Raw genomic sequence first — 15,007 nt, 5'->3', positions numbered from 1 at the left:
CCGGTCTTTGACGCTAAAGAAAGTTTGTTTATTATATTCCGGGCGATCAGACGAAGCATCTAGTCTGTACAAGCACGTCATGAACTAAAATGCAAAAAATAAGGGTTTAAAAGTGCACATAGTTTAGCTTGCACCGTCTGCAGTTCACGCCACATCGGCGTAATAATGGCTCGTATTCTTACACGAGAGACATCATCACCTTTGATGACCAGACTCTTGGCAACTTCACGTGGTTGTCTCGGCCACAAGTTGGTATTGCTGGACATTTTTCGATCCGCATTTGAACCAACGAGTATGTACGCGCGTTGAAGTACTTCACATGCAGTGGTCGTTAAGCGGTGGTGTTTCTCCGGCATGCGTGTTTGATTCCCGGCCACGGCAGCCGCATTTTGATTGGTGCGACATCTAAAACACACGTGTACATACATAGACATAGGTGCACAGCTCCAGAATGTCTGAATTAGGTCCTTCCCCTCTTGGGCATTCCTTGTCATCGTATCTTTGGTATGATCTTGATGCTGTACAAGAAATGTCATTAAAATTGCAGTATAGTGACCATCAGACCTATCAAAACACGTCTCTAAAATAATGCGTACAACTAACAGCAAGAAGCGCGCAAAAATAAACTAAGAATATTCATTTTGATGCTCTTCTCTACATTTCACGTCGGACCTATTAACGGCCGTGCCTATGAATTCAAGCCCGAGCCCGGCCCGGGCCCACGGCGTCGAACCCGAGCCCGGCCCGGGCCCGCGGCATTGAGCCCGGGCCCGGCCCGGGCCCGCCAATAATCGACTTCGGGCGGCCCGGCCCGGCCCGCGGGCCGGGTCGGGCCCGGGCTTTCGGGCCGGCCCGGGCCCGTGCAGTGCTCTAGGGCGTTCTATCAATTTTTCTCTTATCATTGGCCCGTAGTGCCGTTGAGCCAGTTTTCTGCCAGCGTAGAGCGATTTTGAGTTTCACCAAATGAACCTGCTTAAGTATGAAATTATTCCTTCATCGAATGGGTTTGAACATCCGCTTGCATAGACTGTATAAATCAAACTCATCAGAAAACGACAGAGCACGAGCGGAATGCGTGCACAGAGGAAAGAGGTCATTAAGAATGGAATGTTCACTATCTGCAACGGAGCTGTCCTCCACGATCAACATAGAGGGAATGTCAGCAGTAAGTGTATAATAATATGAAACTATATAACTGCCACTGCATGGTGCTTTCAATGACTTCACACAATTAGTATCTGGCCATCGTTAACATGGAAGAGAAATAATTTCTGAATCAGAAGCCGATCAAGAATGAATAAAAAATTCAGTGTCCTACTTTCTGAAGAAGGATGTCCAGCGAAGCTGGGTGGAGTCCAAGGAGTGGACGTAACAAACCACATTTATTTGTAACTTCCAATTGAGCATACTTAGCCATTTATCTGCATGAAAGTTGGAAGGACTATAATTGTACTAAGCAGACAAACATGTGGATGTCCATTTCCAATATTGAGAACTTCACTGTGAAGTACGAATCATGGAAATAAAAAACTCAAAGTGCAATTGAATTGTCTTCACGGCTACTTGCCGCTTATTGTGTTTTCGGATTGTTTTAAATACATAAGGGTCACACTTGTTTTCTAGTAGCCATTCTATTAAAATGGTTCTCAATTGGTGAGTGCATGCAGCTTGGCTGCGCTTGCAAGCATCCCGCCCTCACCCCCCGTGCACCTGTGAATGGGTAACCGGTGATGTGAGCTCTTAGAAGGTAAAAGCACCGGTGAAAACATTGCTCAGGAAGCCCTTCAAGGTGACATATCACCACGGCACTAGCACCAACCAAAAGATAATTTCGGAAAGCCTTCAAGAAGGCAACACAATGTATCTCTGAAGGCCGAACGTTTCCATTATTCGCGGATTTTTCTGCACACGCTGCTATATAAAACGGAAGCATATGTAGCTTCGCTGTAAGAGTACTAAAAAATTACACAAATAACCTAAAACAAAGACATACAAATAGCCACTAAATTTACATATGTCACGACATAGTAATTCTTTAGCGTTGAGAAAAACGTAGCACCACCTACAATACTGCGTAGGGCAATGTAGGGTTTTTTCAGGCACAATGTGGGGTGTTGTGGCCAAAATTGGGTGGCAATGCTGGCTCGCGCTGAGTTGTGAGCGCAGGCAGGCCAGCCAACATTCCGTCAATGCCGGGACAAGACCCAAGTGCCAGAAAAGCAGTTTTCTGTCTGTGCCCGGAGCGTTTATTTAGTCTTCATTCCTGTAAAATCTCTCAATGCCATGCTTTCATATGTTAGTCATTAAACCCTGGCCTAGTCACGTGGTTCATTTACACTGAACCGCTCCCAGACAGCACTGCTGCCGTTGTGTGATAAGGTGCTACCAGGGAAGCCGTATCACCTTTGTAAATTCACGTGGCATTGCAGTTCTGTACAAAGAGGTGTGATAAGAAAGGAACAGCTTGCGGGTCGGTGGCTGAGAGTCATTGTGTTATGAGGAATAGCCTTGATAGATTATAGTGTAGTGTAGCTGATTGAAAACCAAGCGAAAGTGCAGGGCCTTTGCTTACAGGTATCGTGCACTCAATGTTTCACTTAAACTCTTTTTTCGAAAGGTCTACATTATTATGCTCCTGATCCCAAAAGACTAGTGAGGTTAGGGCTGGACCTGCTCCTCCTGTTCAACCTTTAAGGGATTTTTGCTGCTCTTTCCTTTCGAGTACATTTCAGGTCCTTTCCTGAAAATAATTGGTGGAATCCTGAAAACAATTTTCAGTATTGGTGCGAAAATAAGAAAGTCACTGAATTTTTTTCGTTTACAAATACAAGCAAATTCTGCACTGTCTGCGTCACAGCTGCAGCATCCAGATATGACAATGCAACCTGGGATCCTACATTTGACTGAGCTTCCAATGTTGTAGGGAGGCACAAACTCAAGAAGATGATGGTAATAAAAGCACAAACAGATTTATTAAAAGGCGAACTTGTGCCTCACTAAAAAGGAACGCCCTAGTTCCGCTGCCACCGAGCTCTCTCTCGCCCCACCACACGTCCCTTCTTCTTCAGCACGTGGCTTAGTTGGTTGGCCGCTGTTGATTGGTTGGTTGCTCCGCGAGGCATCCTTTCTTTGTTTGTTCTTTGTGGCCGGGCGCGTGCAACAGGCCATGCCGTGACAATATTTTCTATATGGCACTGTATTGACCAAATGGACCTAATTAAAGCTTTAGGTCATATATGTTACTTTAAAGGAAGCATAAAAACTTTAATGGTTACAGGGGTCTTACATCCTGTAATTTCTCCAAAAAATTGATTGTTTCAAATCACCATTCTTGGAAAGTAGAGCTATTCTTTTTATGGGGTGAGACAGCTGCGCATATTGTGCAGGTTTGATGCCAATTTCTTTTTCTGTGCCAGGCTGCTCCAAGAGCTTGAAAATTGCAAAAATTGTGCCAAACTGCTGCAAAACAGTCTGAGAGCCAAGGATTTTAATGCTCCTGTCAGTTTCAGTGGGCGAGTCAAAATGCTCACTGACGGCATAATTTCCCAGCACCCCCAAGGTGATGCTGCTTGTAAAGGTTTAATTGATTGGTGATTTAATAAAAACCCACATAAAATTCTCCCCGAGGTAGTTTTTTCGAAAGTCATAATGTCGGGTTGCACATATTCTGAGCTTTTAAAGTTCCCCATCTAAAGCCATTGCAAAGTCCTGTAGAAAAAATACTTATGTATAGTGATGGGACAAACTAGTGCAAGTTGATAAAAAAAAATTTTCGGAGCGCCGTATCTCCAGAACGACGTCACTGGGCTTCGCCAAGAGAAAGAAGAATCAGAGTACGGGATGGCGAGAAGGATTTGGAAGGGGCCAATGAAGAACATCCACAGAGTGATTAGGAGGAGGAGGAGGTTAGCTGACCAGCAAATGGGAACCTGACACGATAGAATGCGAGGTGAAGAGGAGGACGACGTTGGAGTGGACAGAGTGGAACGAGGTCTTGGGAGGAACAGAAGAAAGTTCGGGCCGTGCCCACAACGCACCAGCGGCATCGCACCGTTTGGCAGCGGGCAGCTCGGAACCACCTATTACCAGCGGCTTCGCTCTGCTGGCCTCCTGCTGACCGGTGGCATCGCACCGCCGGCGACCTGTCGAGCCGTGCCCCACGACGCACCAGCGGCATCGCACCCTCTGGCAGCGGGCAGCTCGGGACCACCAATGACCAGCAGCTTCGCACTGCTGGCCTCCTGCTGAGCCGCGCTGCTCAGCGAAGCCGGGGCATTGCACCGCGGTCATCCGGACCACGACGCACCAGCACGGGCCATCGCGACGTTCGGCGACGCTCGATGACGCGTAAGCCAACCGACCCACTGAGCCACGTACGTCATCGGCATCGCACCGTGGTACCGGCGATAGGATTGGTTTGAATTCGACAGAGACAGTTAACGTGTTATAGTGACTGTGGGAGTAGAGTAGAAATAGCAGGGGGGACCTACTAGCTGAGTTTCCAGAACGGAATAACCTACGCATAATGAATAACTTCTTCTGTAAACGGGAGAGTCGGAAGTGGACCTGGAGGAGCCCGCATGGGGAGCACAAAAATGAAATAGACTTCATATTATGCGATAACCCTGGCGTCGTGCAGGATGTGGAAGTGCTCGGAAGGGTAAGGTGTAGTGACCACCGTATGGTAAGATCTCGAATTAGGCTAGATTTTGAGGAGGGACCGCAACAAGCTACTACGAAAGAAGCCGATAAATGAGCTAACAGTAAGACGTAAAGTAGAAGAACTCAGGATCGCGCTGCAGAACCGATATTCCGCCCTTAACGAGGAAGCCGAGCCCACGACACAGGAAGCCAGCGACAACCTTACACGCATTATCACGGAGTGTGCAGTAGAAGTCGGGGGCACTATGGCTAGACAGGATACTGGTAAACCTTCACAGTAGACGAAAGATCTAATCAGGAAACGGCAAACCATGAGAATCTCTACCGCAGCTGACAGAATAGAACTAGCCGAGCTCTCGAAGTTAATCACTAAGCGTAAGACAGCTGACATACAGAAGTATAATATGGGAACGATCGAATACGCTGTAAAAAACGGAGGTAGCCTGAAAGCAGTGAAGAGACGTCTTGGCGTGGGGAAAAATCAGATGTATGCACTTAAGGATAAGCAAGGCAATATCATCACAAATAGGGATAAAATAGTCACAGTGGCCGAGGAGTTCTATAAAGATCTGTACAGTAGCCGGGACATACAGGATAATGCCGAACGAGACAGTAGTTCAGAGTAGATAGACATCCCACCAGTAACGACCGAAGAAGTAAGGAAGGCTTTGAAAGAAATGAAAGGGGCAAAGCACCTTGTGAGGATCAGATAACAGCAGACCTCTTGAAGGATGGCGGAGAAATTGTACTTGAAAAACTGGCAACCCTGTATACGCAATGCCTAATGACCGCAATGGTACCGGAATCTTGGAAGAACGCGAACATCATCCCAATCCATAAGAAAGGCGACATGAAGGACTTGAAAAATTACAGGCCGATCAGCTTACTGTCAGTCGTCTACAAGGTATTTACCAAGGTAATTGCTAACCGAATCTCTGCAACCTTAGATTTCAGTCAACCTAAAGAACAAGCAGGGTTCCGTAAAGGTTATTCAACAATGGACCATATTCACACGATCAATCAGGTGATAGAGAAGTGCGCTGAGTATACTGAACCCCTATATATAGCCTTCATAGATTATGAGAAAGCATTTGACTCGGTCGAAACCCTAGCAGTCATTCAGTCATTACGGAACCAGGGGGTAGATGAGCATTATGTAAGAATACTAGAGGATATCTACAATGGGTCTACAGCTACCATCATCCTCCATAGGGAGAGAAGTAAAATACCTATAAGGAAGGGTGTCAGACAAGGAGACACAATCTCTCCAATGTTATTCACAGCATGCTTACAAGAAGTATTCAGAACGTTGGATTGGGAATAGGTGGGAGTAAGGGTTAATGGAGAATACCTCAGTAACCTCAGATTTGCTGATGACGTTGCCTTGCTAAGTAACTCGGGGGACGAATTGCAAAGCATGCTTTCCGCACTGGGCGAACAGTAGAACCGTGGGCCTGAAAATAATATGCAGAAAACTAAAGTAATGATCAGTAACCTCGGTACAGCACAGCAGTTTGAGATAGGTGGCGCGGCAGTAGAAGCGGTAAGCGAATATATCTACTTAGGCGAAGTTGTGACCCCAGATCCCAATCATGAGGCAGAGATAATTAGAAGGATCAGAATGGGGTGGGGTGCATATGGCAGACATTCTCAGGTAATGAATAGCAGCCTACCATTGTCGCTGAAGAAGAAAGTGTATGACAGCTGCATCTTACTGGTACTCACCTACCGGGCAGAAACTTGGAGGCTCACTAAGAGGGTTCAACTTAAATTGAGAACGACTCAGCGAGCAATGGAGCGGAAAATGATAGGTGTAACATTAAGGGACAAGAAGAGAGCGGAGTGGGTCAGGGAGCAAACTGGTGTTAAAGACATATTAGTAGAGATTAAGAAAAAGAAATGGACGGGGGCAGGGCATGTAATGCGAAGGCAAGATAACCGCTGGTCATTAAGGGTAACAGGGGATCCCTAGAGAAGGCAAGCGTTGCAGGGGGCGGCAGAAAGGTAGATGGGTAGATGAGATCAGGAAGTTTGCGGGGATAAATTGGTCACAGTGTACACAGGACCGAGGTAATTGAAGAATAATTGGAGAGGCCTTTGCCCTGCAGTGGGCGTAGATAGGCTGGTGATGATGATGATGAGTGACTTTGGGAGTAGAGTGTTGGTAGTTTGGGGTCAGGCTCGTTTGTTTTATTTGAGTAGTGTGATATGCTTGCGAGTTTGTTATGATGGGATTCGTTTGACGTTTTGTGTTAATGTATTGTGTGGAAATCGAGTGCTTCAAATCGAGCCTCAGTTCTCTGCCGCGTGAGACGCCTGACACGTACTTTTACTATGCTCCGAATTTCCGTACTCACGTGCTCTTCGTTGTCAGCCTAGTAAGAGAAACGGCCGCGACTAAATCCGCATGCACAGCAACACAATGGCCTGGCCGGAGCCACCTCGTTGCGAGATAAAATAAATACATGCCACGTGACCCTTATTCGCAAAAAAGTAGTTTCCAACGTCAAATACCTGATCTTTACCTGCGTCCGCTTTACAGGAACATGCTTTTCGCAATTTTCCGGCAGTGCCACTGCACTGTCGTCAAGAACTCTTATCGTTTTGAAAGTGAAGGAATAGTTTAATGCCAAAAATCGGTGATTTTCGCCTGCCTCCGCTTCGCAGCAAGCATGGGCATAACGCGGCTCTCGCACTCGATCAGCAAGGCCATTGCGCCGTTGTCCTCGTTAACGCCGATGATGGGCCTTATGGTGTCCATTACTTCCAATGAAGTGGGTGCGGGCTCAACTTGTGCGGCAGCTTCTTCGTCCTCTCACGAAGCACTATCCTCCGCACGGACACTTTTCAAAATGTCCTCATCTGTCAGTTCCTCGCGCACCACCACACACTAGTCGGCTCTGACGTAGTCCTCAAGGTCAACATCGGCAGGCACGTCTCCCGTCTCCCGCAGCGCAGCCCACGCATCTGCGTAGTCGTCAGATGGCGACTCGTATACCTCGTCCTCATCCGCACCTGACGTCTCAGAAGCCTGTGCGGCGATGCCAGCATGGCGGAAGCAATTGGTGATTGTTACGCCACTCGTTGCGCACCACGATGCAGCCAGCAATTCCAGCGCTATGAAGAGATCAATCTTCACTTCACAGCTTCTTCGAGCGTTAAGCAGAAGCCGAATGACGCGTTTACGGTAGGCTTGCTTCACACTTTCGATGACCACTTGGTCGAGTGGTTGAATGACTGAAGTGCAGTTGGGAGGGAAGAACTTCAACTGCACATGCTCCAGCTCGATGTCTTCGACGTTATGGGCGGAGCAGTTGTCTAAGAGGAGACAAACCTTCCGGCCTTGTCTACCCATGTCCCGGTCGAAGGTCTCCAACCACTCGCCGAAGATAGCCCGGGTCATCCAAGCCCGGCTATTGGCAACGTACTTCACGGGGACGGCCCGGTTTCCCTTAAAGGAGCCATGAAGAGAAAACACAAGTTTGGTTCATTCAAAAGATTGCCTCGTCAGAATCACACTGACACCACTTTTAACGTTAACTTCGCTCAAATAAGCTACATAATTAAGAAACAAGGGAATGGCCATGCGACCCACTAGCTCATTTCCCGCAACAGAATTTGTGATGTCATTCGAGCCAGTTCTGCGATTGGCGGAGGCCGGCGAAAGTAAACGCAAATTAGGCAAAGCTTACAAGCTTGCCGAACGAGCTATTTGCGCTTAAATTTAGGGCACATTCTTTTTAAAGCCGTAAGAATGGTGGTGGAGGAATCTTCGTATTCGTAAAGGAAAACTGGCTGTTAGGTTCCACTGAGCTAAACTTTGAATATGCAGAGGCATTGCTGATTTCGATCAGTAAGAAAAACGTGACGTACACGATATGTGCAATTTACAGGCCACCTAACATGAATGTTAACTTGTTTTTAGTTGAAATGAAACAAATGCTAAACCGTCAGATGAATGAAAAGAACCTTATAATAATAGGAGACATTAACATTGATGTTATGCAAGAATCAAAAATTGCAGTAATGGACTACCTCAACTTATCGGAATTCGGGCTTTCAGTGGTCATCGGTGACTACACAAGGGAAAAATACTTAAGGGACCAAATCACCAGATCATGCATAGATCATATTATAACACGCAGAACGGAGCAAAGACATCAGTCTGGAGTGATTAGGCTAAAGTTGGCTGACCATTACTTTATAGCAATAGCGATCTATTCTAAGGCAGCGAGTGAAAATGTTGAGCATTTTACAATGAAAAAAATTTTAGACGATAAGAAAGTTGATGCCTACATAAGTGAGACTAATTGGAACACCTTGCTGTCTCTGGATCACGTAAGCTTGTACATTAGGGTAACTGAAATTTTTCGTGACATCTACGAGCGTTCCAGTAGGTGTGTAAAATTAAAACAAAGACAATTGAACAACCGATGGATCACAACTGAAATAATGGAACTTTGTTATTTGAAAGATAAAGCATGGCAAAGATGCCGGAAAGAACCGCAGGATACGCTAAAGAGGCAAGAGTTTCGGACTTTGCGGGATTTGGTAACAGCAAAAATACGCCTGGCTAAAAGCAAATATTTTTTGTCGCAATTTTCCCAACATAAGAAAAACAGTAAGAAAACGTGGAAGATGGCGAACGAATTAATGGGAAGAATTAAATAAGCAAGCTTAGATGACACAATCAGAAAGAACTTTCCGAAAGAAAACACGCGTGAGTTGTGCAATAAATTTAACGACACGTTTATACAAGCCGCTGAGGCATTGATGGAAAAGGGGGGCGACGATGGAACGCGCACGGAAGAGTACAAGCCACTACGCGCGTGCGCTAGCACAGCTTATCTGCCGATGATTACCGAAGCAGAGCTTTGGAACATCATCCGCGGAATGAAACCGTTTAAACCGCCCGGATTTGACAACATTAGACTAAGAGACTTGTTGTGTCACTACAGCAGATTAAAACATGTGCTTTTAAAGATTCTTAATGGAATATTTGAAACAGGAAACATGCCCAAAGGAATGAAAGTTTCCATTGTGAGGCCGATTTACAAGCACGGAAAAAAAGGCGAGCTCGGTAACTACAGACCGATTGCAATATTATCAGTGTTGTCTCATGTAGTGGAGAAGCATATAGCGTCTGTAATGCAATCCTTTTGCGAAAAGTACAACTTAAATAACCCTGCACAGTTTGGTTTCACAAAACACAGAAACAGTATTTTACTCTTAGAAGAATTTTCGGACCTCGTTAACGCCTGCCTGTATTGAAAATAACGAAGCCATTTTAGTGTTATTTTTAGACCTATCGAAAGCATTCGATACAGTAAACCATAAATTGATGTTACAAAAACTTAGCTTTGGGGTTTCGTGGGAAATTTTTTAAGTTCTTTACGAGTTATTTCTCACAACGATTTCAATGCGTAAAACTCCATGGGGAATACAGCGAACTTAAGGAAATACAATGTGGAGTGCCTCAGGGCAGCACGCTAGGGCCCATATTCTTCAATATTTACGTTACCGATCTTAGCTTACTTCCACTGAAGTCGAACGTGTTCCAGTATGCAGATGACACTGCTCTGGCTCTGAAAATCACCGACTCCTCTTGCGGAACAGACACTTTTCAAAATGACATTCACAAAGTCATGGATTGGTTCAAACAAAATTCAATTTTTGTAAATCTACAGAAAACAAAATTGGTATGCTTCAGGAACCCACACAAAGCTGTTTGTCTCGATAGGCCTGTATATTTGCATCCGTCACAGTGCAGCTCTTCTAAATGTAGGCCCCTTGAATTAGAACCCGAAGTAAAATATTTAGGCCTTTTCTTTGACCAACACTTCACGTGGAATAAACATGTGCTGTTTGTATGCAAGAAATTAAGGGGTGTAGCAGCTATGATTCACAACTTAAGAGGGAAGGCCCCATTGAAATTAAGACAAACCATATATAAATCACTGGCGGAAGGAATTTTGAATTATGGAATTACCCTGTATGGTTCCTGCTCAGATCATAAACAACAATGTATAAACCAAGTAATTAACAGAATAGCAAACAATATTGCCTATGGAACAAAGTTACAAGATGCAAAAATAGAGGACAAGTATTCTTATTTAGGTATACTTCAGGTGCACCAGCTTTTTCGGTATGAGGTGCTAACTCGATATTACTTCTGCAACCAGTTCAAAGTTCCGGTTAGGAAAAATAGAATGCTAAGAAAAACAGAAAGGTTCGTGAAGCCGCGAGAGTTCACAAACTATGGGAAAAAAATGCGGAAACATTACGTGCCAGAATTTTTCAATGCTCTCCGAAACGATTTGTATAATTTAAAAACACGGAGGAAAATGTTTAAGAAAATTCGCCAATATTGTGTCTCAGGAAACTCATATGGGTGAAGAGTGGAATACATTTGTGCTGTCCACAAGTACGTTTTTGCTGTTTTTACTGTGTTTAGATGCATAATTCTGCTATGTGATTTTTGACTGAGAAGTATTTGTCAGGTTCAAATTTGAGAGTGTGCTTATTCTCTTTTGTGTATGTTTACACCAACTGCCTGGAAAGCCAACAAGCATTCGGTGCTTAGGCAGACCAGAGAAAAAAAACGATGTAAAACAAAAGTGAATAAAGCTGAATGAATGAATGAATGAAAAAAAAAGTGTAAGCTACGAAAGCACATGTAAACATAGAAGTACCGCTTCGTACTGCTGTTGTTGGTACTGCGCGCACTATGCTTGTTTAGCTGCACAGAACTGCGGGGCTTTGGGGTTGTCTCAGACGACACTGGCCGATTGATTGACGCGACGGTGTCTTACGTGAACATATTTGTCGAGCGAGCACTATGTTTCACGAAACCATTTTCTCCTAGAACGAAAAAAAGGCAGAAAACGACACGCCACGGTATGGTGGTGCCATGTAGGTACAGTAACGTAAACAAACGCGCGAGTACCTTAGTGCCAGCACCAACGTACAGGGTGGAGACACTCTTTGAACGGTCCCATGCCGCTGCAGTTGGGTCAACGTGCACAACACGTCGTTCTCGTTTCCCACGAGACCCAGCAACGCGAAACAGATAAGATGATTGAAACTTCGCCAGGTAACCCCGTTGCGGTGATAATTTTAGCGCGGTTTTGATACAATGACTTGTTTCGACAGTGAGCGAGTGGACCAAAATGGCGGCGCCAGCGCATACGTGCCTCCACCCTGTACGGCGGATGCGTGAATCAAGAGACCCTAGGCTGCAGAGCGGTCGGTTCCTGTAATGTCATTTGGGACCACGAAAACGCACGATAGCTTTATTCTTGCTGGGATTTGCAGAATTTCCAGCCGGAACATTGTGTATTCCTTGCTGGAAATAGCTGGTTTTCCTCAAATTTCTTGCTGGAAAAGCATGCACTTCCGGCTGGGAATTATTTTATTACTTGCTGGAACCTGCACAAAATCTCACTGGAATTTACGAGACTTCTTGCTGGAAATTGTTGGAATTTTCATCATATCCAGCCGGGAATTCATGCCTCGCTGGGAACTCGTTTCTAGCTGTTTGCCGAGATTCCAGTGTGTGGCCACTACTTGCCGCACAGTGTAGGAAAATAGTAAAACAAAAGCAAAATTGTTCATTTGAAAAGCTGTATTGTACACACTCGAGATTTACATGAGCTCATTCAGGCACATCTTTTGCAAGTCGAAGCTTCCGCTTCACGTCTTGCATCTTGTCGCTGAGTGTGCGCAGCACACCAGCCGCAGCGACCTTTGTATCTTCGTTGCGGATGCGTCCCCAGTGCTCCAGGCAGGCTACAAAAAGTAGATGAAAATGACATGAATGACTGCTAGCAATTCCGTGTAAAAGTACTCACCATACACAACTTCCACCTTCGCTGGTGTGAGCTGTTTCACAGCTTCCTCCTCGTTGTCCTTCCCAGATGCCAGATTGGCCCTCACCGAGCGTTGGGAAAGTTTCTCAACCCCCCAAATAGCTTGTGCTGCATCGCGCACCAAAATGGTCCCCTTCTTATTCTTGAACATTTTTTCCGCCTGCTGCTTCTTCACATAAGTCTGATTGCAGAGATGAAACTAGAAAACAGAGTGCAGTGCACAAAATATAAGCTCCAATCACACAAATAGTACAAAGCATTTTTCTGCTGCTTGCACTTAAAAGTGTTGTAAATAAGTACTTACAAGTCGATCAGGGGCCAACGAAAAATCCGGGATGCACTGCTCGTTGTCCATAAGCGGTGCAGAATCCCCTGCAGCTTCAGAAAAAATGGCAGCAAACGTCATTACTCATTTACAACAAGGGAAAGCCAATAACCAGAAACACTAGTCCCCAACAACAATTATTTTACAGTAGACAAGATTACAAGTATATATGAAAATTCACGAACTGAGAAACAAAGCAATTTAAATATTAGAATCACACATAAGGTGAACATCTCATACCGCAAGCACTTCACTTAAAGTTGGCCAGTATTTCATGCTAGACTATGGCCACCTGGGGTTAATTATTTGCAGTATGCAATTTCAATATTAGAAGTTAATTTCTTCCCTGCCTGACAGTTAATCTCCTGATATGCATTGTGATGATGCTCTTAATTGTGATGGTTCACTGAGAAATGCCGTATTCCTGCTGGGGGACACTGAGAGCGGCAGCCCAAGCTGCACAATGGACTCCAAGAGTACAGTTAGGGTGACTGAGTATCACATGATGGTGGTGGTACACTGTCTGTACATTTTTCTTTTGAATGTTTGTCAAATATATCTTTATTCATTGCACCCATCTCGTCAAGATATGGTCGCCAAAAAATTGGCGGACTGGGGGGGGGAAAGGGTAATTTAGGTTTTTCGAATATAAGCACTTTGTGCATCGCCAGTGTACAAAAAATGGGTGCTTTCAATCGAGTAAATACTATAACTATCCAGTCTCAACCATCAGAGAAATTAAATTTGAACGTTGAAAACTCGCCTTGGAAACTTTTGTTCCCAGGTGTACCTGCTGAGCGATGATGGCTTCTTGAGCCAAAGGCATAATTTCTACTCTTAAAATGAAGTGTTGATCCAGGCATGAATCCGTCGCTTCAAAAAATTATTGAATGCGCTTCACACTTGCCACCAATTGCCTAAAACACAAGAGGTTGATTGCACGCCACACTAAATTAAATATGAAGTAAAAAAATTGTACCATTCTCACAAGCAGTGCTTGTTGTGTCACTTGCTGCCACAGATGGTAACGGCACAACCTGCTCCTGGGTGGCCCTGCTGCTGCCTGAGGCTATTCCTGCATCAAATAGCACAGGAGGCTTATAAATCAATATGTAAAGTGTGGTGAAGGCGGTAGCAGCATCAGCATGCCAGCCATCTAGGCCCACACAAAAAATTAAACGTAGTCATACTCAACACCCTAAAAACTATGACACCCCAGTTTGGAACAACCAGTACTTCAAAATTTTCTTAATATCCACACTCACTGCAACGCTTTGCAGCAACTGATGCACTAAAAAAAAGGAAAGAAGATCAGTATCTATGCACACCCACACAACCACAAAACCCCGATTTAAAAAAAGGACACAAAAACTCACCTAGAGCTCAACTGGCTCCCTACTTTCCCTTCCAGAAGCTTAATGCGTTCTCGAAGAGAAGCAGTGTGCTGCTGCTCAAGCTCGAACTGCTAGCGCCAAAATAGCGCCTCTTTTTTGAGCTTCTCAAGCTCCCCAGCAGAAATGAGCTCATCATCTGACTCTGAGGAGCTCTCAGGTTCCAGTCGGCATTTTTTTGGTGCCTGCACATAAAAACGTAACTCGTGTTCCGGGTCAAAATACCCAGGCTAACAATGCCTGAATGGACTCTTTTCCAGTAGGATAGCCCTCTTGCGGTGGCCGACCAAACTACACTTTGGAGATTATAAAAGAACACGCCCCCTCTTTTCCCGACTTACCCGCACAGTTGAGGAAGCCGCCCCAGGCGCCATGCATTGGTTTTGGTGGCAGAAAAAGTTTTCAATGGCGGCTGTAGCGCCTACCCATCGGCCACTTTTAAGGCTCAGAAAACGGAGAAGCATTTAGCTGGCTCGGTGTTCGCTATTGGCTAATCCAATATGGCATCGTTTTGTTTACATTTTGCCTCCCAAGAGTGGCGGATCGGTTGCTGGAAGTGAGTAGCGCATGCGCAGAGCGCTACTGGAAAAACGTCCATTGAAGCAAACAAGCAAAAACTAGTGAGGTCAATCATAATAGTAAAAATTACACCTTGAACTGGAACTGCATTCACAGCATAAATATCCTTGTTTTGGAGGGGGGGGGAAGGGAGTGCAGGCATGTGAAATGGCAATACATTGTGCAGTGCAACCTTCTAGCAA

At 45.1% G+C, this 15,007-nt stretch overlaps 2 protein-coding genes across 3 annotated transcripts in view; one reads left to right on the top strand and one right to left on the bottom strand.

The window, feature by feature from the left end:
* LOC144158302 (uncharacterized) overlaps positions 1-15,007 on the top strand; it is a 141,664-nt gene that overhangs the window by 32,752 nt on the left and 93,905 nt on the right. The gene's annotated exons all lie outside the window — the stretch shown is intronic.
* The window catches only part of LOC144158304 (uncharacterized), a 63,336-nt gene continuing 60,625 nt past the window's right edge, over positions 12,297-15,007 (bottom strand). The window contains exons 7-11 of one of the 2 annotated variants that reach the window (XM_077689118.1): positions 14,232-14,431; positions 13,835-13,930; positions 12,835-12,908; positions 12,513-12,729; positions 12,297-12,450 (exon numbers count right to left, since the gene is read on the bottom strand). In XM_077689118.1, coding sequence (XP_077545244.1) covers positions 12,317-12,450; positions 12,513-12,729; positions 12,835-12,885 — 402 coding nt within the window. In that variant the 5' untranslated portion in view covers positions 12,886-12,908; positions 13,835-13,930; positions 14,232-14,431 and the 3' untranslated portion in view covers positions 12,297-12,316. Of the gene's footprint in view, positions 12,451-12,512; positions 12,730-12,834; positions 12,909-13,834; positions 14,040-14,231; positions 14,432-15,007 lie in introns of those variants that run through there. The other variant, XM_077689119.1, reaches the window with a different exon arrangement.

This window comes from Haemaphysalis longicornis, unplaced genomic scaffold (assembly GCF_048455015.1).
Source record: "Haemaphysalis longicornis isolate Haplotype H1 unplaced genomic scaffold, Haemaphysalis longicornis Haplotype H1 scaffold_10, whole genome shotgun sequence".
Lineage (NCBI taxonomy): Eukaryota > Metazoa > Arthropoda > Arachnida > Ixodida > Ixodidae > Haemaphysalis > Haemaphysalis longicornis.
The sequence above is the reverse complement of the archived record's forward strand: the minus strand, read 5'-3'. Positions and strand labels throughout refer to the sequence as shown.